Raw genomic sequence first — 27,350 nt, 5'->3', positions numbered from 1 at the left:
CCTCCATCCTGTCCTGAAGGGTCTGGTCCTCTCTCTGTAACTTCACTAGACTCGAGGGGAGAACATGGCGGCAGACGGCTGAGCTGCCGTGGCGCTCCGTGATACGGACCTCGGTTTGCTTTGCTCGGTGATCCGGCCTGAATGACCTGACCTGTTTCCTTACTAGAAATGCTCGCCGAGTTGTTTGTTTCGTTCGTTAGGGGTGACAATTCCTCCACCGTTCTAGCCATCGCTATATGTGTTGTCGGAGGAAAATGTAACTAGCCGACCTTTTTTCTCTTCTCGGGCTGTCTACCTCTGACGGGGAGTCCGTTCACTGTGTCAATGCCCTGTAATGGTGGTAGTAGCGGTCACGCAACTGCAGAGGACCCGGTGTTGGAAGTCGGGAGCTGTGGCACAACGTATCCCTCTGAGACAGTGTCGGAGTACGATCACCGCGTTGCTGCGGTAGAGACCCGTGACGCGGTTGGAATCGGCGGAGAAGGAGAGGAAACACCGCCTGCGGTTTTGAACAGCGTGACACCGCAGCGGTGGTTTGTAGCAGCCCTGGAGCTGAGGAGGGGGAGGAGAGCCCGAAACCTGGTGAGAGTTTCGTCTGGGATTTCAGCCAAAACGGGTGAGTTTTCAGCATCAATACATCCTGTGAGACTGGCCTCTGAGGCTTCTGAGGCAGAGGAGGGGTGTTTCAGCACAAGCAGGTGGGATCCTCAAAAGGTGAGCAGTATTGATCTGAGCTCATCCACATTGATTCAGACCAGATCTAAAGCGCAAAGCTGTAAGAGGGGTGGGAAAGTGTTGGCAACCCCCTTGGTTAACCATCCAGAGCTGAAGGGAAAGGGATCCTCGTATTTAACAGCTGAGGTGAAAAGTAAGGAGACACGCTCAACTAAAGCTAAATCCAAGGCTAAAACCAAGGCAAAAGCTAAAAGCGTTTATTCTACAGAACAAGGTTCTAGAGTCACTCCATCTCTGCGCGCATATTTTAAAGCTTTGCCGCAAGTGCTGCGACTATCTAAGAACCAGGAAATGGCTGCCCGGTTTGATGGTGTACAAGCTGACCCTCCGCTTGTAATGGAACAGGACACTGCCTTTAACTCTACGTCAACAGTGAGCTCATGCTCAGCTCTGTCAACAGATTTAGACGAGGCCACAATCCTCCTCATGTCCTCAGTGCAAGATGGTGCAGTATCCACAACGCCTATAGTGCCTGTAACGCCTCAAACTCAACCCTCAGTTGACATTCTTGTTTCTCTAGGTAAATTACCTGCAGTGAACACTATATTATCAGCCTTGAACTTGGTTGAAGAAGGGATGAATATAAACTTGAAGAAAGTCGAGGGCCCAAGGGTTGGTACAGGTCTGGACTTACAGCAACAGACGATGCTGGAGCCAGCCGTCACGGTTTTTGATGGACCTACACAGGGGTTGTTAACCGGAATGGGAACAAGAAGCGAAACCCCCATACCAGACAACGTCGGTGCTGAGCTCTCATCGCAGTCTCCTACACAGTCTGTTTGTCCCAATTTAACTCGAACAGACACTATAATTGGTATAACAGCAGAGTCATTGATGGCAATGTTTTCCACTCTTACCCAAGATATAAAGAGGGGTTTTGAGGAGTCCTCGGCTAACCAAGCAGAGATGAGGAGTTATTATGAGTCCCTCGATACCAAACTAGAGGGTCTAGCATCAAGAACAGGCATATTAGAAGAGAATATGGGAGCACTGTCACTGCATGTTGATAAAGCAGAAAACGGAGCTTCCTGTAACCATTCCGTTTCTACCTCTTGTTGGGATACTGCAATCAAGTACTCATCAAACTTAGGTAAGTCAGTACCTAACAGAATAGTTTTGGGTAATGTGGTAACCACTCCTACCTTCCTGACTTGAGGATCCCCATCTATTTCCAACAATACCTCGGCTAAAGGATACTCTTTGACATCCCCATGTACGCAAGAAACTAAAACTGTTTCCTCCTCACAAATAGATTGTAATGGTACTAGATCTTGTACTACTACGGTTTGATGACAACCGGTGTCCAGTAGGGCTTCAATAGTTTTACCATTAAGACGAATGGTTTTCTTGTATCTTCTTCTAGGGACCCCAGTGACTAGTACTCTGCCTCGGGCCCACCCCACCTCCATGGGTTCTGTACCGTCATTTTTTAGAGGGCAGTTACGTGAAATGTGCCCCCACTCGGCACATCTGAAGCATTGGGGACCCATAGTAACGGGATTATTGACTTTCGGAAAGGGTTTTGGACTAATTTTGGGTGTAAAAATGGGACGTTTCTCTCCGCCCTCGGTAGAGGCTCTCGGAGTAGGTTTGGGAAAAACAATAGGTGCTCTGCCTGTGGGAGCCTTAAAATCTGGAGACCTGTGGTATGCACAAGCCAATTCAATGGCTGATTGAGTGGTCAGTCCCGGGTGTTGCTTTAGCCACGCTCTGGTGTTAGTGGGTAATGCTTCCAGATATTGCTCAAGGTAGATGTGCTCAGTGACCTCTTCCATGGAGGAAGCGTGAGGTTTTAGCCACCGGTTTCCCAGATCCCGAACCCGATAATATAAGGCTAGAGGATTGTCTCCTGTAACCCACTTTTCTTTTCGAAAGCGGGACCGATAATACTCATGGTCACAACCCAATCTTTCTAATATTGCTTTCTTTATGTCCTGATAGGGGGTTACTCCAGGTGGCTTACCCGCTTGATATGCTGCTTGCAATTCTCCTGAAAGGAGAGGTGCTATATATTGGCCCCACCGCTCTGGGGGCCAAGTAGCAGTGGCAGCTACTCGCTCAAAGTTAGTGAAGAAGAAATCAGGATCTTCTCCTTCCTGAAACTTCTGTAGCACACTCCCAGGTATATTAGGTTGTAAGCGGGTATTAGAAATGGCATCCGTGAGTCGGAGAATGGCTGTATCCTGTACTTTCTGATTATTAGTCAGTAAAGCCGCCTGTTCTTTCATCGCGGTTTGGAAAGACTCTCTTTCTTTTCGTGCATTTTCATTCTGCTGTTCAAATACCAATTGCAAATGTCTCTGTCCCTCTGCCAATTGGGTTATCATATCCTGTACTGTCACAGGCTGTGTCATCTTGTTTCAGACGACGGTATCCCACTTCTGACACCACTGTGATTGTTTTTACTTTAACCAAGCGAGATAGATAGAGAATTGGATTATTGCCTTTGCAGTAAGACACAGGTCTTCAAATATATCACTTATTTCTATTTATTTCAGAACAGGTAGTTGGAGTGCTTTCTGTGTTCACAACGAATGTTCACAACGAAGAACAAACTACTTAATCCAGTAGACTCCTCTTAAGGCACAGTCACTCAGGATAACCTGTTTCTGCCGGCTATGCTGCTTCCACTCTGCAACCCAGGCCGATACTTCCCAAGAGGCAAGACAAACCGAGAAAAAAAAGGACACTACAGTCACTCATCTGTCCTTAATGCTTATACTCTAAGGTGCTCCCCTTCACCAACTGTTTAGGATCACCACTATTCAGTGAGGTAAGGAAGGTAGGGGTGGGACAGGTGTAGATAACAAGGAGGGTGCGAATCATGTCATGCACTTATTTGCGCAAAAACCCCCACCACCCCTTTGCCTCCAACCTCTGCTTCCACCCCTCTTTTCCCGTCACTCGCCTGGGGTTACGGTCCCGTGTGACCGTAGCAGTCGGTATCTCGGCATCCAGTGCCTCCAGGGAACTACCGGATACTAGCACGGTGTATTGTGGGGTTCTTTTCTCCTCCTCACGGGGCTCGGGATCTTCGGACTCGTCCTCCGACGTTCTTCTCTCCCTGCGTTCGCCTTCTGCTGCCCGCCGCGCTGCCTCTGATGAGCTCGCCTCTCTCCACCTAAGATAACCGCCGTTCTCTCCTCCGTCGGGCAAAGCTAGACTGCCGAGTGCTACGTTGTCTGGCGCCCAGCCGGGCGCCATCTTGGAGTTCTCGGCGCCTCCTATATCACACAGACCTGTTGCGTTTGCTTAAGAACTCCAATCATAACATTTTTCTTAAAAGTGGAGCTAAGCAGAGTTCCTAATTTAATGCTTGAACCGCTTAAAGCAGAAATAGATATATTATTGACTTGTATGTGATTGAAGAGATCAGATCTTCTGAGTGATAGGCGCCTTTTGTGTTAGCACCCAAAGATAATGGGAAAAATATTTGTATGTGTGTAGATATTTGTGATCTTAATAAATGTATCTGTGGTTGATCGTCAGGTGGAGGAAGTGGTTAAGGAGGGTTTCATGTATGCCAAATTACATATCACACATCCTGTGCCATTGTGGCCTGGAAAGGTTCATGATGAACCTTGGATGAAATTGGGTTTAGACATCATTGGACACCTTTGAATTGTTGTCAACGGCAGAGAGGTATGTTTTACTTATGGTAGAATATACCTTGAATTGGATCTCTATTAGGTGTTACAGCGCAGTACTCACCAGGACGGTGTTAGAATTTCTCAGGGATGAATTTGCCAATGAGGGTGTACCAAAGTATATTGTGACAGACAATGGAGCACAATTAATTTCTCATTAATGCAGAATTTCCTAATTAATTCGGGAATTTCTCATCAGAGAATTACTTTATATGTTCCACAGGCAAATGGTCTTGCAGAGTGAGTAACTTTGTGGTTAAATTGTATGTTCACAGAGCAGGTGAGCAGAAAATGTATCTTAGGGATACTTGGTGGGTTCATCATACCACTCTTAATTGTGTGATCCTTGAGTCACCTTTTTAGGTTTCGACTGCAAAAAGCTGCGCAAGCAGCTTTTGCGCAGGAGAAATCTTATGAGAACTGTAGTGTGGCTTTGGGTCGGCCCTCGTCATTCATTGGCTGGCTCCATAAATGGAGCATAGCCATTGGACGAGGGGCCTGTCCGTCAATGCCGGACCAGATTCGGGGGCGTTCCCGAGATTCTTTGGCTTTTGCCGACGTCACGCGACGTCAGCCGAAAGCCGGGAACGCCCCTGAATCTGGTCCGGCCGGGCCGTGCTTGCTGCTGTCCTGCCTTCCTCCCGCCGTCCCCCCTCCCCTTGCTGTCCTGTGCACGTTTCCCGCCCCCCTCGTCTTCTCCCGCCCCCTTCCCGCCGTTCGTGTACTCTCCCGCCTCCCTCGTCCTCTCCCGCCCCCCTCCCGCCGTTCGTGTACTCTCTCGCCTCCCTCGTCCTCTCCCGCCCCCCTCCCGCCGTTCGTGTACTCTCTCGCCTCCCTCGTTCTCTCCCGCCCCCCTCCCGCCGTTCGTGTACTCTCTCGCCTCCCTCGTCCTCTCCCGCCCCCTCCCGCCGTTCGTGTACTCTCCCGCCCCCCTCGTTCTCTCCCGCCCCCCTCCCGCCGTTCGTGTACTCTCTCGCCCCTCTCCCACCCCCTCCCGGGTTCAACCACGGCATTAGGAACATCTCCGCCCCCTCCCGTGTTGCTGAGTATCTTTTTCTTCCGTATACGTCACTGTGCACTCTTAAATACTAACTACGTCACTCATTCCTCCTCCTCTACGCAACGTCAGTGGCTGGTTCCAAGATGTCGGCTTGTGGACGTGGGATGGAGCTGTGGGCGCTGCTGCTGTTATGCGGGATGTGGGCTTTGGCGGTACGTGGGGATGGCATAGCTGTAGACGCCCCGAAGGCAGGGGGCGCGGCTGCCCCACAGCCACAGCAGCCGCAAGTCGTCGTGTCCCCCGTGAGGCGTGGGCCCGGCGGATGGAAGCTGTCTGATGATGAGGCCTGCCGGGAGGACGTGAGCCGTGTCTGTCCAAGGAAGACGTGGAACAACAACCTTGCCGTGCTCGAGTGCCTACAGGACGTGCGAGAGGTGAGAGTGCGTGCATTAATAGAGATCTGAATATCCCGGTTATGCGTGTGCTTCAGTAAAACACAGGACCGTTGACGTTCAAAGATGTATTGGGGACCACACAGCAGCTGTAGGTGACCCCCGCCCCTATTTTACCCTTGTTAGTGCTTGTCAAGTTGTAACTGGGATCAGTCTGGCTGGGTGTTGTCCAATAGTCTAAGTTGTCAAAGAGGCATGATAGCGTTGTCAGATGGCAAGTCGTAGGTAGGAGGCAAATGCTTGTTTTTCTGGGTTCTCAAATGATTTTATTTAAGTTTTAAGTTTAAATAATAAACTCTTTAAAGATTACTCTACATAGAGTGCGCACTCTTATACAAAGTATTTGTGTTCCCCTGTTATTCCTCATTGTGCAGTCATTGAAAGGCTCAGCCAGCTCATGTCTGGGGACCTTGACTTGAACCCTTGACACAGAAGTTTTCAGTAACACGCGTCACATATTTTGGCGCAGATGTTTACAGTAGCTGCTGGACTGACATTGCTAAGATAGCTCGGCCAGTAAAGTGGGCGCTGCGGAGATTTAGATGTGAATAGACTCTTAGGACTGACTCAGCACTTCAACTGCAGTTAGTGCATTATTGACGTAGGTACGCCACCACCTGAGGCCAGATCGCTCCACACCTGGAGCTTCATTGCACACAGATTGCGATTTTTGGGTATGTGTTATTCTCGTAACCACCAGTACATCAAGGTCAGCTTGATATGGACAAGGCAGTGACCTGTCCTTGACCGGATATGCAGCGATCAACTTCTGGCTTGTTATACCGTTTTATTTAAATTAAAAAAAAAGACACCTAAAAAGCCCCAACCGCCCAGGAGACGCCAGTGCGTCTGCAGAGGTGCAAAGTGAAGCTCTTTGCACCTTGAGCCCCTCCCCTATTCTACAGTGCGACGCCCCCCGCAGAGATAAACCAACGCCACCCTGCAGGCTCCTTTGATGTGCTTATTTGAAAGAGGCGGCATTTGCATGCAAACCATCACAATGTCTTTAAAAAACATCCGACATCTTCGTACTTTACGGTTGAAGGCTGTCTGGGGGAGGGGGGAAGCGATTTACAGCGGGCTACGTGTTTCACTTATTTCTCTCGGCCTGGCGATAGCTCAATGTGAGAGGGTGGGGAAAGAGATGGAATCGAAATCAACTCAAACTAAAGAAAAAAAAATAGTGATACCTATGCCTCTCGTACCACTTCCGTCCTGCACCAGCCACATACATAGACGCACTTTACAGACTGGCACAATCGGTGCTGCCATCTGTTAGCCGTATGGCCATGCCAGCGAATTGTCTTTGTGCCATGCCCACTCTTACACTGAGCTCACTCTCGACACCAGTACCCACTCTCGGCTCCTGTGCCCACCACTCTCAGCACCCGTGCCCACTTAAGCGAGAGGGGAGATCCTTCTACCAGGTGGAGGATCAGGGAAGCGGGTCTGGTCAGTTTTCAGGTGCTTTTGACGCACCATGCATACATTTTGATCAATCAGAGAGAACGCCTCTAAAGTTCAGGGACATGGGGGTGCCCGTAGTGTGTCATTATGTTCTAAATGTATGTGTGCAGATATCATTAAGCTATATACAAGTTTTACCACTAGTATATGTAGTAGAGCTTTGTACTTACTACCATTCCTATGGGATTTTAGAGTGTATCTGTTGGTATCTCTTCCTTGAGTGACTTTACAACTTGTACATTTGCAAATTTCACCTCCTTTCACTCCTCTTGTATATTTACATTTTTTTTCTGTTTGCATCTCTTATGTAACTCATGTAATCCAAAGTCCTTATGTAACGCAACTGGTTCTTTTGTAAAGCGCTCTGACGCCTTCAGGTAATGTTTGCTCTATATAAAATCGCAATAAATAAAAAAAAAAAAAGCACGAGCCTTCAATGCATTTCCGGTATAGTGGACAAACCTTATTAATCAATGTCACCGCATTGCTGATCGCATGAAAGACATCTCTGTTGCCTCGTTCGGGGAGGTAAACCTGGGTAGAGAGTTCTGGTGCCTTTAAAGGCATGGGTCGCAGCTCAACAAAACACTGCATTTTAGAAATATGGGGGTGTGATCCCTTCATGCCTGGTCTTCAAGAGAGGGGAGAGAATAGCAGAGAATGGAGCATGAACTGCAGGTTACACGTTCCAGTGCTGGCGGGGCTGATTATGCTTTCATCCTTCTGAAGTCGCTGCAGTGAGCTCCAGTGTGTGGATAATATCGACACCCTTTATTTCAGATGCAGTCATTTATTTTGAGCTGTGTGCCACATTAATAACCAGTATATCAATGTATTAATTAATATACAGGCAATAACATTTGCCCTTCTATGATATTATTCAAAATTCGAACTATAAAATACTGAAAAAAGTGAGCAGATGTTCAGACCGCAGAAGGATGTTGGGGGCGCCTTTAATCAAGCAGCCGTTCGAACAAGCAGAGAAGATCCTATGACCGCGCTCAACCCAGACGGGATTCGTCGCTTTCAGTATCCGGGTGGGATAGGCTCAGAAATAGTCGAAGCTAGAAGAAAGGACATGGGTAAATCAAGTTTGCCCGCTCATGTCCTTGATATTATTTGCACAGTTAAGCTCATGATTTATAATTCAATTAGTTCACGCTGTACTTTAAAATGCATTTTAATCTAAATGAACGAGAATTTATAATGCATTTGATTTTAGTAACTCAGTATATTTGTATATTTATCACTGTACTTCCACAATGTTATTATTGTCCCGATGTATTGATGGTGCTGTGTAACTTTTTTTAATTAACTTTGCACATTAGAAATAGAGTTGACCTTGAGGATATGAGCACGCGCTGTGCTGCCCGAGTAGCACGGACTGGAGCACAGGGCTGGAACCGTCACAGCCTCACATCAGAGCAGTGATTGGCGCACTAAGAAGGAAAGGGTGGGCATTTCCTGTTAGTCAAAGCCCTGCCAAAGAAGTGCAGGCTGCCTCGAGCCTTACCCATAGGTGCTTCAAAAGAATAGGAAGTGTCAGAGATCGAGCTCCACCCCTTTTATAATGAACTGTAAAAATTTACATAAACTTCAAAACAGCACGGTACAGCCCCATACTGTCTGCAAACCACTGTTACCCAAGTAACCGATGACCCCCTGGCCTCTGAACTTCAATTACGAAGTGTGTGTGTGGCTCTGGGTGTGTGTGGCTCTGGGTGGGTGTGTGTGTGTGTGTGTGTGTGTGTGGCTCTGGGTGTGTGTGTTGCTCTGAGTGTGTGGGTGTGTGTGTGGCTCTGAATGTGTGGGTGTGTGTGTGGCTCTGGGTGGTTGCGTGTGTTTGGCTCTGGGTGTGTGGCTCTAAATGTGTGTGTGGCTCTGGGTGTGTGGGTGTGTGTATGACTCTGGGTGTGTGGGTGTGCGTGTAGCTCTGGGTGTGTGTATAGCTCTGGGTGTGTGGCTCTGGGTGTGTGTGTGGCTCTGGATGTGTGTGTTAGTGTGGCTCTGGGTGTGTGTGTGTGGCTATGGGTGTGTGTGTGTGTGTGTGTGGCTCTGGGTGTGTGTGTGTGGTAGTAATTGCTGTCTGCTGAGCTCGTCCGTAGGGTACAATAGGTCTCACATTTGCAAGAGATTAAGCTAATGGCAATGTAAATGACAATGCCATTTATTTATCTGTTTTCAAAACCAACACATAAATACAACATTTGTCATTTACAATGCCAATAGCTCTAACTTTTTCCAAAGGCGAAACCATTGCATTGTAAATGCTTGTTAATTGTTGAAAGGAAGAGTAACAAACACAATGCTGAATCCAGCTTGGTTTGTACACAAGTGCATTGATTCTTCTGTGTTGAGGAAAGGCAGATTTGAGAGGTATAACAAAGGTACAAGGCGAGGTATGATTTGACACATTCTGATAATACAAGCAATGGAATGTGAGTGATTTGGTAACAAAGTCAGGATGGGCAAAGAAGGTACGGTCAAAGTTTCTGCGTCCTTTTACCATTGTGTCTATAAAGAAGAATGTGGTTGTTGTAAACACAGGTGATCCTTGAAGTATGTCCAGGTTAGTGAAAAGTATCAACCCAAAATGTGAAGGTTATGACTCGAGTCAAGGAAAGTGTCCTGCGAGCAAACAGGTCCTACCTTAGTAGATGCAAACTGTGAGTGAGAGGTTTAACACCTCTAGTTTGAGGAATAGAGCTGTATGCTATGAATATTACAATGTGTCTTAAATGTGTACATTGCACTTGCGTATTGTATTCTCCTGTAAAAAGTTATCTCTTCACTAAGTAGAAATCTGATGTATGTAGATAATGGTTAACCTACTGTTCATATGGGGATGTCTTATGGTTATGGATAGTCTTTTTTTTTTTAATGTTGGCCTTGGTATGAACTGTACATGCAAGTGATGTAAGGTTCCAGGAACCACAGTTGTCCTGAAGCATGAGCTGGGCAAGTAGCTGGTGGTGGAATACTGAAGAAGCTCATAAACCAGTTGGATTTACCACTGCTGCTGTGTATTTTTCAACATACCAGACCTACAGCATGTAACCTGTTCGACTAGCAGTAGGGTCACACAAATCTGGATTTAACCATAAGGGCCAGCATACAACAGTTATATGTGTGTATCACATTAGAGGTGCTAGTACATGCAGGGATATTAGCAGTGAAATATTTTGAGTCGCAGAGAACATTATTTGTTACTTGAGCAGCAGTAGTATCCAGATGGAAAAATCAGACGCTAAAATGGCGTACAGTGGCATGGTATTTGAAGCTTTTGGGTGAGCAAATACACTTAGTTAACCCCATTTCTGTGTGGCACACAAGGCTGGACTGGATGCTAGTGGTGGATTCTCTGACCACTATTCTTTGTCCCCCTGCAGATCGGCAAAGAGATGAGTCAAAACAGCTTCATCAAGCAGTACCTGGAAAAGCAGCAGGAGCTCTTGCAGCAACGGCTAGCTCGAGACTCCGCAGAGTTGAGAGGTGAGTGAGGGGAATTGCCTGGAATTACTTAATTATTAAGAAGCAAAAAACAATACTAAAAAAAGTGCATTCCCCCAAAGTTGTGCTTCAGGGTTTGCTTCCCACTTCCATTACTTGCACTGCTCATTTCCACTGCCGGCAATGCCGACTTCAAACACTGGCACCCTCCAAAGCTGGCTGTAATACCTGAGTGGCTAACTGTCTCACCTTCTGTGGAATTCTCCCAATAATATATTGGATAAATGGGGCCACATACCAATAAATCAAATACTTGTAGAGCGCAGCTATTCACCCGTAAGGTTCTCGAGGTGCTGGAGCTGTAGTTGCTGAGTGAAGGTTGTTTATTCAAACAACCTGGTCTTAAGCTGTCTTCTGAATTGTTGGAGTAATGGTGTGGTCCTAATCTGCATGGGGTAGTTGTTCCAAGCCTTGGTGGCCAGATGCGAGAAGTAGCATCCTCCGCTGTTGCTTCGATGAGTCTGTGGGGTGTATGCGATGGTGAGGGTAGGCGGAAAGGAGGTGTCTGGATGGTTGGTGGAAGGTTAGGCAGTTGTTGACTTAGGCTGGCCCTTTCTTGTGCAGGACTTTGTAGGCATGGGTCAGCATCTTGAACTGCCATCTTTTCTGGATTACTCTCTGAATCGGGAGCCAGTGTAGGCTCCTGAGATGGGGAGTGATGTGTGTACTTCTGGGGATGTCAAGTATGTGTCTTGCCGCTGAGTTTGTATTGTTTGGAGCTTCTTCAGGAGGTGTGTATTGATTACTACGTAGAGCCTGTTTCCATAGTCCAGTCTGCTGGTAATGAGGCCCTGCGTGCCAGTTCTTCTGGTGTTGACCGGGAGCCACATGAAGATCTTACTGAGTAAGTGAAGGGTCTTGAAGCAGGCAGAAGTGACTGTGTTGACTTGGGGAGCGGGTGTGCTGAACTCTGCAGGCAATCACGAGCCATCCCACAGTGAGATGTTGTTTCCAAAGCGGAGGACTTCAGTTTTCTCTGTGTTGAGTTTAAGGCAGTTGTCCTTCATCCTTCCCACAACATTCCTCATGCATCAGTGGAAGGTGGCTTTTGTGGTGGGGGAGTCTTTGGACAGGGAGAAGTTGAGCTGTGTGCTGTTGGCATAGGAGATGATGTTGAGTCCGTGGGATCTGATGGTGTCGGCCAGGGGGGTCCTTTAGGTGTTGAAGAGGGTAGGGCTTAAGGAAGAACCCTGGCAGATTATCTTATTTGGCTCTGAGGTGGGAGACAGATCTTTTGCGTTGTGCCGGAGCGGTACATGGCAATCCACTTGAGGGCTTTTCCTTGAATCCAGATGTGGTGGAGTCTGTTGATCATGATGTGATGGGAGACGGAGTCAAGAGTGGGGGAGGGGTCCAAAAAGATGAGGGCTGCTGTTTCCCTGTGGTCCGGGAGGGCTCTGATGTCACTGGTGGCTGCGATCAGGGCTGTGTCGGTGCTCTGGTTGGTGTCTAGGAGGTTGTAGTCTTCAAGGTGTTGGGTGAGTTACTAGTTGACTGCTTTATCGAGGACTTTTGCTGGGTAGGGGAGTTGTGAGATGGGCCAGTAGTTCTTCAGATTGGTTGGGTCGACAGATGGTTTCTTCAGGCGGGACCTCACTTTGGCGTGTTTCCATTACTCCGGGAAGGAGACCACAGTGATAAATATGTTCAGGACCTTCCTGAGATTGTCTCCAATTGTCTTGCTTCTGAGGTTGAAGATGTGATGGGGCATGGGTTGGTGGGTGCCCCGGAGTGCACAGAGTTCATGATGGCGAAGGTGTCTAGAGTGGTGAGGGGTTCCCAGTGGGTGAGCGGGTGCTCGTGGTTGTGAGCTGGTTGATGCTGTCTGCAGTGGAGGTTAGTGTTCGAAGTTTTAGTAGATGGCAGAGATGTTGTCGTATGGAAATGGGCCCATGATGTCACGTGAAAAGGGCCCCATGATGTGCAGAGAAGGGCACATGCAGTTACGGTACAGAGTTCCACTCGCACCCCTGCATTGTGTCTTCACCCACTTCACTGCTGTTGTAAGCGATATTCAGTGTGCATGGAAAGCATACACTGTTACTGACAGTGCTATAGCTGTTCATGGTCATTAAGGAGGAAGATTACACAATTGTTAAAAAAAAATGGAACATGTATATAATGACTTCTACACATTGTACAAATCATGATCAGACTAATTCTCTTTTGATAGTGAGAACGGTGATAATGTGAGACGAGTCATAGCAGAGGTAGAGCCGCTGTATGTCAGAGACTTTTTTGGTTCTGCTTCAATTATTTCAGCTTTTGCGTAGCATTTCTGAAATGCAAGTGGTAGAAGGAAATAGAGCAGAATTTCAAAGGTCACTGGAAATACTACAAAAGCTGTCCACAGCATAACCTTTTAGAACTGGCACATTTAGTCAGTGCCCATGCCTGAAAAAAAATATCTCCACAAGCACAACACAAGTACTTGATCTGCCAAGGCATGCACCAATGCATCAGGCCATATAGAAAGTGTAGAAATGGCAACAAAGTTAAGAGTGCCTGTGCACATTAACATAAAGTTCACAGTTCCATCTTCAACTACAACCCAAAGTAATATAGACTTGTGCTAGATAATGAGATAGACCTGTAGATAGGCATCAGATAACAATCAACTTCAAGTCCCAGGGTTCATTTTGACAGACTTGCATTGCAGCTTTAGTTCTCATATCCTCTTCATAAGAAATTGGGTTATTGGTTGAGGGGGGGGTGGAAGCCCTACTCGTAAAACAACTACAGTCTTTGTCAAGGTAAACCAGAAACATCACTAAATTAACCTGTGCTTAACCCTCTGGTAGCTTGGCACAACGCAGTCAGCCTTAACTTGGAGGCAAAGTGCAAAGTATTTATGCAGCAGTAATTAAGTGAAAACACAACACAAGAAAAATACCAAACCAGTTTAGAGCAATAGAGTACATGTTAATAAATGAAATGAGACCAGAACAACACATTTCCAATCAATAGAACCAAACATATTACCTTATAAAGCTTTAATTAGATATAGCGCCTAATTGCACAAATCGCTACTTGCGGTCATCTGATCTTGCTAGACTGGGGGAAAGTCACAAGTTCAGGCCAATCACTATGAAGTACGGGCTGGCTGCAGGGACCAGGTTAGTCCAGCTAAAAAGTTAACTTCTTAAAGTCCGGCGCAAAGTGTCCAGTTCGTGGTGAAGGAGGCCACGGAACAATGAGAGCAATGCTGATTTTTGCCGCTGTAGTGCAAAGAGCAGGCTTGGTGTGGTGGACGGTCTGTGCTGTAGTGCGAAGAATCTGTCAGGCTTCACAGACAGTTGTTTCTGGAGCTTCGCATTAGCAGTCAATGCATACTGTTGTTGCTGTAGTATAAAGTGCAAATCTAGCATTGCTGCTGTTGCAGGCACTTGCTGTGGCGGGAAGAGTCAAGTTTACCGGAGCTTCAGTTTGGTGGTTGTCGCCAGAGGGAGAGTCTTGACATGAATGTTCTCGTTCTGGGTCGCTAATAGCCCAAAACCTCAGGATTTCACCTTTTGTTGTCGAGGAGTGCACTCTGATGTCAGCTAAGGGTCCAGGTCCTGGGGAGGCACATTTTGGGGACCAGGGTCTCATTCTGCCAGATGCTAGCAGGGATCAGGCATAGACAGTTGCAAGAAGGCCTCAGAAGCTTGTTTTGTCCCTGTAATTTGGACAGGAGGTCCGGCAACTGACCATTGGAGTAACTCAAGTAGCCTTGGATGAAGAGAGTAGGTCCAGTATTCCTACAAGTAGAGAAGGGCAGATCTCCAGTGCTGCTTGAGACCTGCCCTGCTCTATAGGTAGGAAGACTGGACCTACTCAGTTCATCCCAGGCTACTTGAGTGACTCCAATGGTCAGTTGCCGGACCTCCTGTCCAAACTAGAGGGAGATAACAAGCTTGAGTGACTCCAAAGGTAAGTTGGCGGACCTCGACCTCCTATCCGAACTAAAGGGAACAAGGCAGGCCTCAAGCAGAAGGGCAGACCACAGGGGAAGAAGGCAGGCCTCAAGTAGCACAGCAGTCCTCTGGGGAACAATGCAGGCCTCAATCATCGGGGCAGTCCTCTGGTACACAAGGCAGTCCTTTTGTAATATACACAGGTCCAGGAGTGTACTCTTGAGTGGCTCAGGTTGTCAAATATTTATACCTGGTGCCAGTCTTTAAAGTAGGGGATTCCCTAGACTGCCTTCACATTTGCTTCTGGAAGGTTCTTCCTTTCCCTTGTCAAGGCTCCAAGAAGTATGAATGACAAAAGTCTAGTTCCTTTGTGTGTGGAGGAAGCAAAGCCCTTGGAAATGTAAGTGGGGCTGGGTACTGCTCCACCCCCAATTAGCCTGTCGACACCTAATCCCCTTTTGCATCACTGTCTTGAACGAATACACAAATCACAACAGCAGAGTCATTCACAGTCATGTGACCCAGGATACTGGCAGACGACACAATTGGTTAAACACGAAAAATGCTAACTTTTTAAAAGTGGCATTTTCCGAATTGTGCCTTCAAATCGGACTTTATCATTAAAGAAAGTTTTAAATTAAAATTCGTTTGAGTCTAAACATCATATCTCTATCTTCTCCCAATCAAAAGTTACCACTTAAATGGAATGAGTAACACCATATTAGTGATTGAGAGAGATAGGCCTGACAGTAGTGAAAAACAACTTTAGGAGTTTTTCACTGCTAGAATGTGTAAGACTTAAACCCACATAGCCTACGGCACCCTGCCTTATGAGCCTTTAGAGTCTACCTTAAGGTTGACTTCTATGTATTGAAAAGGAAGGATTAGGCCTGACAAAAGGTGTATTTTGCCATGTCAAAATAGCAGTTTAAAGCTGCACTACAGACTGCAGTGGCAACCTGAGACATGTTTTAAATGGCTGCTTCAGTGTGTGGCACAATGAGTGCTGAGGGAGAGGTGTTGCGCAGCGGCTAGGGTGGCTAACTCGGGAACACGGGGCTCAGGGTTCCATCCCCGGCGCTGGCAGCCGCACAGTCCAGCACCATGTGACTCTGGGCAATAGCTCGCTTAATCTTCCCCACAGCCCCCAGCGGCTTGAAACCCTTAGGGGTGATTAGTTTGCGCTTTACAAATACTGGGTTATTATTATTTATTATTATTGTGCTTGATTTCATTTATAGACCCTGGGTATATGTAGTACCATTTACTAGGGACTTACAAGTAAATGTAATGCACCAATTAGATGTAAGACAATTTTACCATGATTGAAGGAGAGAACACAAGCACTTTAGCGTGCACTTGACCACTGCAAAACGGGTCCAGCAGCAGAAGGCAAACATCTGGGAGACACTGCAAAAAGGACCGGGTCCAACATACCTCATAAGGCCCTTCAGTAAATTTAACAGAGACTTTAGATCTCTCTAAACCCCACTCCTGAGAAGGCCCTTCAATAGGTTTGTACAACTGTAACATTTCTCTCTGTGTTCTCTTGCTAAAGTCCTTTGCTACATTTGCTTACAGCGATACCTCTCACAGTTCCTGTAATGAGTGTGATCAATTAATTTGTACAGGACAGTACACTGCTCCTGTTTAGGCCCTTCACTAGACCTTTATCAAGCGATGAGTTTGTGAGATGAATTCCTCCAGAGTGCCAACCTGCACTATCAAAGGGCTTAATGATGGGGAAAGTCTTTCTCATGGTATTGATTAGATCATTTCATTGGCATGTACTGGTCGGTGAGGTCCTGTTCAGTTCGTCTCTCCTGTTCAGACCTTTAACAGACTTGCCTAGGGTGGTAACATTTTCCTTTAATCCTGATAAGACCGATTAATACAATTCTACAGTATGGTGTAATCTTCCTCGTACGAATGATAAGGCCTTTTGATAAGACTTCTATATGGCAATCAGCTGTGTCTGTGTCCTGTGCAAAGTGATGAGAGCACTTGTTTTCTGGGAGCTCAGAGGGAGGTAAGTGCTTTAGTTACCTGTATATAATATATTTTCTATTCACCCCTATCTTTGACATTTTCAGAAACTTCTGGCATGTATGAAGAAATTCGACCTCCTGATCCGCCTTCCAAGCCACCAGATCAGCTTCACAACATCACAGAAACTCGTGAATCTACTAAATATACACCAAGTACGTATTAGTGAGTGATATACCTTGCTTGGTGTACACTGGATACACTGGTTAGGTTTCCCTCTGGTCATACATTCTGTGTTAGGCTTCTGGTATCCTTGCTTGTGCCATGTTTGTATGTGTGTGTCAGTCATTTTATCTCTTTTTTTGTGTGTTTTTGTGTGTGTATGCAAGTTTTTCACTTTAAATGCTGTTTGTGCGCTTCTTAGAGTTTGTGCTTGACATGCTTTTAATATGTTTCTTACCGTAGCAATGGTGAATTTCTTGAAGTCCGAAGCAGAAATAGGAAAGTTTATTGATAACACGCTATCATATAAAATATTTCCGATGTAAACCATACATTCCTCCCTGCATCTTACCTCTCTTGAAAACCATGTGTCACCTTCTCTTTCAATTTTTTTTCACTTTTTGGCAAAGCCCATTAATTGGCTTCTAAGTACTTCTTTTTTTATTGTTCCCTCTTCTGCCATGTTGCGGAATTTCTTTGCCACTTCTTACTGATTGTCGTAATTTATTCATGAAAAACATTATTTTGCCTTCCTCTGCTGTAAGTTGCACACCACGAGTTTCAAACATTGCTTTGCTTGTGGCTGACAGTTATCTGCAGCTAACCTGGCTCGACCCTGCATCAGCTATAGTGTAAATTTCCCTATTGTGAGGTACAAGAATACAGTTGAGGTTCTTATAGTGCTTGTAAGAAACTGGATTATTAGTTGAGGGGGCATATACCCACCTCAAGTAATCATCACAATCTTTGTCAGGGTGAACCATTAAATTTACAAAATAAACATTGAGCTCAACCTCCTAGTATCGATGGCACAGAGCAGACAGGCTTAAATTAGAGGCAACGTGTAAAGTGTTTATGCAGTACTAAAACAGTAATAAAGTTAAAATGCAAAACAGTAACAATCCAAAATGAATCTAGAATAAGAAAGTAAAATCTAATAAACAGAATAACACCAATATGTCAAAAACCCAATAAGGGAAACCGGAGATATGAATTTTTAAGTTGGTGAGTAAAGATAGCACCAAGAAGCGCATTGTGTCAAGGATAGTCAATGGTCATGGTATAACAGGATCTGGACGTAATTTGACACTGACCACATTGGAGTGCAGGGGGGATACACTAACCTGGTTTGTCCTGGTCAAAGATCTTACCTTCTGTGTTTAGTTCTTTAAGACCCATTCCACCATAGGAGTATACTTATAAAGCCCACCAGAATCTCAGAGGAGGCACTTAGATACTCGCAGGGTGACAGACAAGGCCAACAGGAGAGTCCAGTTGCCTCTGGCCAGCTGGGCAGTTTTAGCAAAAGATATATGTATTGTAGAAGTATTGTAACTTGTTGTGTTCCTGTAGCTTTAACAGGAGGTCATCCTTATGACCCTTGATGTCAATTTCTTTGTCCCAAGTACAAGAGAGAGAGCAGATCTAGTCCTCCAAGCATCTTCTCATGTTGCAGGTCGCAGGTTCAGTCTTCTTATATTCTAGAGGTCTAATAGTGTTCTGAAGTGGGTGCCTGGAGGTTCCAAGTTTATGCCTGTGATCCAGCGCCCCTATTGAAAATATGTCATAGCTACACTACCCAATTCTACAAAACTTACCATTAATCATAAATCACTCACAAGGCCCATAAACTATTAAAGACTTATTTTGAGCAACTGAATCATGTGACTTAATTAATAAATCTTTTCACAACTATATATATATACAATTATATACAACTGTGATATACTGACTTTACCATAGTTTTATAATTCTTCATTTAATTAAGCCACACAGGCGATAGGATCAGCTGATGGTAACCAAGTTCTCTAAATAACAAGGCCAGCTTGCATTTTCAGAAACTTATTTATTAACTATTTATTCAAAGAAAAGTGCATTTTATTAGAATCTTTTTATTTAAGCAGCTTGATTTGAGGAATTGCAAATTAGTCAGTCTTCAAGCAGAATCAAATAGCAATTATAAAGAAGAATAAACAGTTTTCCATCACCTAAACCCTATTTCCCTGTCTAAAACTCACTTCACCTACAATAAATTGTAAAGTCTTTTAATTCTATTAATTCTTACGTGCTCCAAAGAAGTCAGTCAGCACGACACGCCCATCTGGATTTGGAAAGCGAGAAGCGCCCTCCTTCCTAAGAGGTCAGTTTTTATACCTTTCCTAACTAACTAATCTAAGTAAAAGTATACTTTTCTCATTTGAGCAAAACGCTGATTGGCTGTCAAGCGACAGACCACATTGAATCATCACATTTTCGAAGCCCAGTTCCGAATCTTTCTTAGAGTCTATTGTCCCTTATTCTCGTGTCACGTAGCTTCCTTCAGATTGCAACAATTGAAATAATGATCCGTGACTTCCTTAGCTTGTCAGTCTCTCTGCCAGTTCCTGACCTTGGTCTAGCCGACCAAGGCACAAAAAGTTCACTTATTTAATCAAGTTTGTATTTTTCTTCCTTTTTAAACACAGCAGAAACTTTCCACACTGGGCTCTTGCTTTCACTGAGCAGGATTTTGCCAACTGCATAATAAGTTGAACTAGGCCTCAAGCCTCTTTCTTTGCAACTAATATATAAACAAACACAAAATAATAATTAATGCAAGAATTAGAAGTCATTCTGTTACCCACCCACCTTTGCTAATTTATTAACCCATTAATCTATGTTATCTAGCAGAAGCAAATAAAGCAACAAAACAGACTTGTGCAACGTTTAAAACAAAAGACAAAACATGAGCACACAAAAATAAGCACATGCCATTATTTAAACAGCCGCATTTAATTCTGACATCACAATTTGACAAAATTAATTTATTATTTTCTCACATGCAAGCACTTTGCACATAATGCACATGTATGGGCACACATATTAGTTTCCCGCGTGTGTTGATCTGCAAGTTTATTCTAGGTTGGTTAGTATTCTTCACTGCACACATTATTAATATTATTATTGATTATGGAAGTTCAACTTTACGAGCTGAAATAAATATATTTCTAAATCTCGCTCCATCAACTCCCTCATCTGGGGATTTTAAAATCACCAAACCATACCCAAAATTTAACAAAATTTTATCTCACAGATGAAAATGTTTGGTTTTCACTGCATTAGTATTTCTAAAGATTTGTCTCATCAGTTTGTCTGCAATTCTCATATTGAGTTCTACAAAACTCTTCCATTTCTATCTCTTTCTCTTGTTCCTTTCTGATCTTGTAAATTCTCTTCTTTTCCCTCAGGTATTTCTTTCTTTTGTGTAACATGCAACTGATCTTCAACAACAGTATCACAAAAACTATAACTAATAAAGGTGTTAGTATTTTGCCAAGAATTGAACCACCAATCTCTTGAAACCAGGTTTTGATTGCTTGAAATCTTTTAGACAGACGTTCTGAAAAATCATCCTCTTCTAAGGGAACAATATCTGAATGCATCTCAGTGATATTTTTAATGTACATCTCAATACCTCGATTCTCATTTGGGATATAAGTACAGCAGTGCTGGACATGTAAAATGCCACAGACTCCACCCGCTTTTGCTAGCAAAACGTCTAACGCAAGACGATTCTGCATAACCTTTGTCCGAATTGCAATAAGCTCTGTATCTACTAATTGGAAGCCTCCAGCTGTATCAGTTGACAATCTGTCAACAATTGTGGACAATTTTCTGATTCTTCCAGCATTCAAAGTTATACCCACTAAAGGTATTACTGCTTCAAAGATGTCTCCCAAAATTTCTGAGAAACTTTCTCTTTTGTATCTGTTCAAATGTTTGCTGATTTCAAATGAACCTTCTGCATTTCTGTCAACATGAAATATTTTTGGAAAAACTAATCCTACTAAACATGTCCCATACCAGTGATCAGGGAGGTTGTAGTAAGCTTTATCTCCACAAACAAAATAAATCCCAGGAAAGATAGGATCTTTGCCACCTTTGAATCCCCAACCCCCCATGATTTGATAAGTGTCCTCACAATGACTTGCACCCACAAAATAGTTGTTGAATAAAGTATTATCTCTCCTAATGCAAAATTTACCACTAATTGGTTTATCAATGTGAATAGCAGCATTTTCAAAAGATTTGCCATTAAGTTTTTCGTCCTCTTTCTGCCAGAACTTGGATTTGGTCTGTTTAAGCATCTCCTTCCTTTTATACATAGCTCTTCTCTCCTCAACTAAATTTAGGAAAGACTTTTCTTCATTTCTCAATTCATGTCAAATTATTTCTAAAAGCATACTCATAGGTAAGTTCATTCGTCACAATAAAGAATTCCCTCATCTGTTTGGCTTGCTTGTGTTTATTCAAGCTTTTCTCAATTTGTAGGTTTGCAAAAATCTCATCATAGTTAGAATTGTAATATTCTAAATGACCAGTTTGATAAAACAGACTAGCTATCACACTGCAGGTTATGCCATAAGTAAGAGGAAGCATTTTATAGGTAACTCCCTCTGAAACAGAAGCAGGCAATTTTACACAAATGTAGCAGTCTTTCACCTCCATGACCTTTACATATTCAGCCAGGAGTCTTAAAAAAGTATTGCTATAAAAATCACCAACAGATCTATCCTGATGAATCTCAGGATTATGATCAATAATTCTGTTAGTTTTGCTTGTTGCACTATGTTTATCTTGTTTAACAGAAGCTTTGCTTGTCATATTGACTTTGTACATCTCCTTGTTAATCTCGAAAGGGAAAATAACAGCTAAAACTAACCAAAGCAAGATTATTAGGACCACACAAATCAAAGACATCTTACAGCATCTCTTGAAGATAGAGCATCTTGAACTGTTTATTACAAAAAACGTAAGGCATTTTCACCAAGTTTGCTAAGTTTGCAAAGAAAACAATTTTTTTTTTAAATGTCTAATTTTCCTACACCTTTAACACCCCCCTATTAAATTCTTTTTTTTTTTATTTCAACCCTCTAACAGCTTTTCTTCGACCTTGTGTCACAATTGTTTTTCAACTAACACAATTTCTTCGACCTTGTGTCACCTAACATAATTTCTTCAGCCTTATGCCAAAAATTGAAAACCCAAAATTTCAAATGAAATCACTTCAATCATTGTCACTATTGTCATCAATTTCTTCCTGACTGCTGCTATTGATTTCCACTACAGGTGGAATAATGATATAAGTCCATTCAGGTGACTTATATTTCTGGTTTGGTTTTACAATTCTCTTTGCCCTTCTATTAATGACCTCTATTTTCTTTCCTGGTTCAGTTTTCTTTTCAGGATCCTTTTGACTTGATATCTCGTTGATCTGTTCCTTTGATCTGTGTACCAATTTGAATTTCAGGCCTTCATTTTCTTCTGGCCAATTATCACCTTTTCTTGGTAATTTTTTCTTTGGCTCAGTCACATTACACTCTGTTCTCCAAGCTCTTTTTCTGAATTTTCTTATTTGAGAATCTTCATCACTCTCATCAGTTTCACTGTCAGAAATTTGAATTCTAGATTCAGGAATTTCTTTACTCTGCAGTTTCACTCCGTTAAGAACATCATCCTTATAGCTGGTACTTGGTATTTCGTCTTCTTCTTCTTCTTCAATTACCTTCAACTTCCCAGTTTCAGAATTTCTGTTCCTGCTTTCAGAGCTTCTTTTCTGCTTTTCAGTACTCTCCTGATCTTGATCCACAACTTGATTAGACTCTACTTCTGCTTCTTGTTCTAGCAGATCTTCATCATTTTCTGAGTCTAAAGTCACAATCTCCAAATCTTTTTTATTCAAGAATTGTTTTCCATTCAAACTTTCCAGATGTCGACCTTCTTGTCGATCTTCAAGATCTGGATTTCTTTCAGGTTCTTCTTCAGAATCTGAATCAGCAGTAGTGTCACTCTCTTCATCAGAACTTTCAGGTGTAGGTACACGAATGGTGTGACTTGCATGTATCCACCGCTTTAAACCTTTGCACTTCACTGCATTTGTTGTGACAAGAATAACCTGTCTTGCTTTTTGCCACCTTGGTACTAGACAGTTTCTTCTTCGATGTACTTTTGTCCTGACCCAGTCACCTGGTAACAGATCATGTGCTTGCTCTTTTTCTCTTGTTTGCACTTCAGTTCCCACCTGATTAGACACAGAAGTCACGACATCAGACAATTTTCTGCAATACTCCAAAATGACGCTATCATTAATAGTCATCAATTTTCCTACAGGAATAAAAGCCTGTCTCATGACTCTGCCCATGACAATGTCATGTGGACTTAAACCTGTCTTTTTATCAGGTGTACTTCTCAAAGTCATCAGAACAAGTGGAAGGGCATCTGTCCACTTCATACCTGTAGCTAGACACATTTTTCCAATTCTGTTCTTGACAGTACCATTTACTTGCTCAACAACACCTGAAGCTTCTGGTCTATATGCCCAATGGAGCTTTTGTTCTATGTTCAAAGCTTCACAAATCAGTTTTAACAATCTGTTTTCAAAATGTCTTCCGCAATCACTTTCCACAGTCACCGGGAAACCGTACCTTGGTATAATCTCCCTTAAAAGCAATTTTGCAACAGTGATTGAATCATTGTGACGTGTGGGAAATGCTTCAACCCATCTTGAAAACAGACAGATTATTACAAGAACATATCGCAGTTTATTATGAGGTGGCATTTCAATGAAATCCATTTGTAGCCTGGTAAAAGGACCACCCTCCCGTCCTATAGTTCCCATGCTCACAACTGTTTTTCTATTGGGGTTCATTTGTTGGCAAACTAAACACCGTTGACAGAGAGACTCTGAAATAATTCTGAACTTTGGATTAAACCAAGTTTCTCTGAAAAGTCTGATCTTAGAATCTCTTCCAATATGTGCCTGACCATGATACATCCTAGCCATGTCAGCAATCATGCTATTTGGTAAAACTGTTCTGCCATCTTTGTAAGTCCAAACTCCATCCTCATCTCGCTGCCTACATTCTGCTTTCAACCATGTATTTTTCTCCTCATCACTTGCTTCATCCTGTAAATCCTTAATTCCCTGCCATGTTTCAACTACTGATGTTAGCATAAGTGAATTCAAAATATGTTCATCATTCTTTTCCCGATTGATAGCAAAATTATTTCTCGTGCAGTATTTTGCCATCTCATCTGCGTAGGCATTTCCTTTTGTAATGAAATCCTCACCTTTCTTGTGTGCTGAACATTTTACGACAGCAATCTTTTCTGGTAATTGAATACCATCAATTAATCTTTTAATCAAATTTGCATTTCTGATGGGAGTACCTGCAGAAGTTAAATAACCTCTCTGGGACCAAAGCTGTCCATAATCATGCACAACTCCGTATCCATACTGGCTGTCAGTTATTCCGGTGATTCTCAACTTTTTTGCATTTTCACAAGCACGAATCAAAGCAATCAATTCCGCTACTTGAGCTGAACGAACTCCTTCGAGACATGATGCTTCAATCACTGTAGCAACTGTACAAACAGAATATGCTGCTCTCAGAAAACACTCTTCTGTTCTTAGACAAGAACCATAAACAAAGTAGACAAAGTCAGATATAGGCAAAGGAACATCTTTAATGTCCTGCCTAGGCTTTGTGCAGTATTCCAAAACATCTAAACACTCATGATCGATGTCATTTTCATTTCTGATTTCAGTTTCTGTACCATCAGGCAATAATGTAGAAGGATTTAAATTTACGCACCTTGCTATTGAAACATTATCTGATCCCAGAATAATCTTTTCATATTTGGTAAGTCTGTTACTTGTTAGGTGCTGCGTTTTACTTCTGGTAAGCAGAATTTCAACTGAATGAGGTACATAAACGTTTACTGGAAATCCCATAATGATTCCTTCACTTTGTTCAAGACTCACACTAGTTGCAGCTACTGCTTTTAAACAGCCTGGTAATGCTTTTCCAACAGGATCAAGTACTGCTGAGAAATATGCAATCGGCTTTCTCAGTTTTCCATGTCTCTGAATTAACACAGACAATGCACATCCTTCTCTTTCACTGCAATACAGCTCAAAATTCTTGTCATAATCTGGCATGCCTAAAGCAGGTGCTTCACACAAGCTTCTTTTTAGCTTCTCAAAAGCTTCCATTTCAATTTCTGTAAGAACAATTGGATCTTTTATATCTGATTTTGTCAGTCTCTGCAGAGGTTTCGCAATTACTGAAAATCCACTAATCCATTGACGACAATAGCCAACCATCCCTAGAAACATCCTGACCTGTCTCTGTGTTTTTGGAGGTTGCATTCCTTGAATCATTTTGATTCTCTCAATTGTTACTTTTCTGATTCCTTTTGCAATTCTGTGACCAAGATATTTTACCTCTTGTTTGCAAAACTGTAATTTTGCAGGTGACACTTTATGTCCCTCATCTGCCAAATGATTCAAAAGAGTGATCGTATCTGTGACACAATTATCTCGTGTTTTTGCTGCAACCAGTAAATCATCAATATACTGGACCAATGTCGATTTTCCTGCCAAATTTAAATTTTCCAAAGATTTCTTTAATAACTGATTAAAGATAGATGGACTCTCTGTATACCCTTGAGGAATACGACACCATGCTAGTGTGCGACCTTGGAATCTGAACGCAAAGATTTGCTGGCTGTCTGGATGCAATGGAACAGTAAAGAACGCATTGCAAAGGTCAATGACAGTATACCATTCTGCATCATGCGGAATTTGGTAAAGAATCACTGCTGGATTTGGAACAACTGGACAACATGGAACAACTATCTGATTAACCCTTCTTAGATCTTGAACTATTCTGTACGTTCCGTTTGGCTTTTTGATCCCCATAATCGGTGAATTACAAGGACTGCTTTCAATTTCTTTTAGAACACCTTGTTTTATGAATTTTTCAATTACAGGAATGACACCTTCAATTGTTTCAGTTTTCATTTTGTACTGAGGAATGTTTGGAAATTCAATACCTTGTTTTACTGTGATTTTTACAGGATCAACATGTCTCATCAAGCCCATCTCACTTCCTGTTAAATCCCAAATTTCAGTTTTGACTGTCTTTTTCAATTCTTCTGGGAGATTATCTTTTTCAAATACAGGAAACAATTTACTTTCCTCTGCTTCGACCATCAACAATGTTAATTTGTAAAGCCCATCTTCCTCAAAAGTCTGTAGCTCAATACCCTACGGTGAGCAATATATTTTACAGTTCATCTTATAAAGGATGTCTCTTCCTAGCAAGTTTACAGGACTGCTGTTGCAAACTACAAACCTGTGTTTGTCTTTGAATTTGCCAATTTCCACCTTCACAGGCTGTGTCAAATCTGTTTTAATTTGCTGATTAGCTACGCCAACTACTTGGATGGTGTCACCGGAGAGAGGCAGGTTTTCAATTTCCACTGATCTAACAGTAGAACGGGTAGCACCAGTGTCCACAAGAAAAGTGATTTCTACATCATTCACTTTACCATTTACAAATGGACCAGACTGGTCAACCTCAAGAGTGGTTCCAAGTACACACTCTTCCACCTCTCTCAGGCACCGTCATAAGTAATCCTCTGAATCACTTCCTCCATTTTCTGTCATCAAAAACTGTCCAGAAACATTTGGCACATTCACTCTTTTTGATCTGATCACCTGATCACCTCCGCTGAATCCTGTTTCCGAATTATACCTTTGACCACCTCCACAGTTAGGAAGAGGATGCTGTGGAATTTGACTCTGCTGATTTGCTAACTGTCGCTGTTGCTGCAAATTCAACTCATTTAGTTGTCGCTGTAGCTGTTGCTGCAGATTTACATCATTCTGCATCTGCGGATTAAATGATGCATTTTAAAAATTTCTGGGCGGATTTTTACACTCACGCTTCCAGTGTCCAATTTCGCCACAATTAAAACAAGGCAATTTCTGTTTCAGCTCCTCAACATTAATATTGAATTTGGGCTTATTATAATTCCCTTTAAATTTTCCTTGACCCTGATTCTGATTAAAATTCACATTTTTATTCTCTAAATTAGCAATCTGCTGTTCAGCTACCTTCACCTGTGCCCACATTGCCTTTTCCTTTAATTTCTTCTGTCTGGCTTCAATTTCATCACTGCAATATTTTGCTTTTCTCAATATGTCATCAACTGAGTTAGATTGCCAACCAACAATATTATTTCTAATCATCTCACCAATTTCAGGTCTAAGACCATAAACGAATCTGTAAATAAAGTGGCTCATGTCCTTTTCATTTAATTTTTCATAGCCACTGTATTGTTTGAAAACCAACAGTAATCTTTCATAAAATGAATGAACAGATTCTTTTGGCTCCTGATTTGTTCTGTCAATTTTAATCCAATCAACCTCTTTTGGGGGAAGCTTTTCTTTTAACCAGTAAATTACTTTGTCATATAATCCCATGACTTCAGATGATGGAGCACCTGTCGCTGCATCTCGAGTTGGTTCTACTTTTGGCCAACTTACAGCAATTTTACATTCTGTCCAAAGATCTGATGGGACAACAAGGTCAAAGAATCCATCAAG

The 27,350-nt window shown here is 43.1% G+C and overlaps 1 protein-coding gene across 4 annotated transcripts in view; it reads left to right on the top strand.

The window, feature by feature from the left end:
* The window catches only part of ACIN1 (apoptotic chromatin condensation inducer 1), a 1,432,530-nt gene that overhangs the window by 303,194 nt on the left and 1,101,986 nt on the right, over positions 1–27,350 (top strand). For all 4 annotated transcript variants that reach the window (XR_013594955.1, XR_013594954.1, XM_078644895.1 and 1 more), the window contains exons 3-4: positions 10,691–10,793; positions 16,801–16,908. Coding sequence is in view for 2 of the 4 variants with exons in the window: in XM_078644895.1 (XP_078501021.1) it covers positions 10,691–10,793; positions 16,801–16,908 (211 nt within the window). In the remaining 2 variants the exon portion in view is untranslated. The remainder of the gene's footprint in view (positions 1–10,690; positions 10,794–16,800; positions 16,909–27,350) is intronic.

The sequence above is a fragment of the Lissotriton helveticus genome, chromosome 5_1 (assembly GCF_964261635.1).
Source record: "Lissotriton helveticus chromosome 5_1, aLisHel1.1, whole genome shotgun sequence".
In the NCBI taxonomy this organism is placed as follows: domain Eukaryota; kingdom Metazoa; phylum Chordata; class Amphibia; order Caudata; family Salamandridae; genus Lissotriton; species Lissotriton helveticus.
This window is presented reverse-complemented; position numbering and strand designations above follow the sequence as displayed.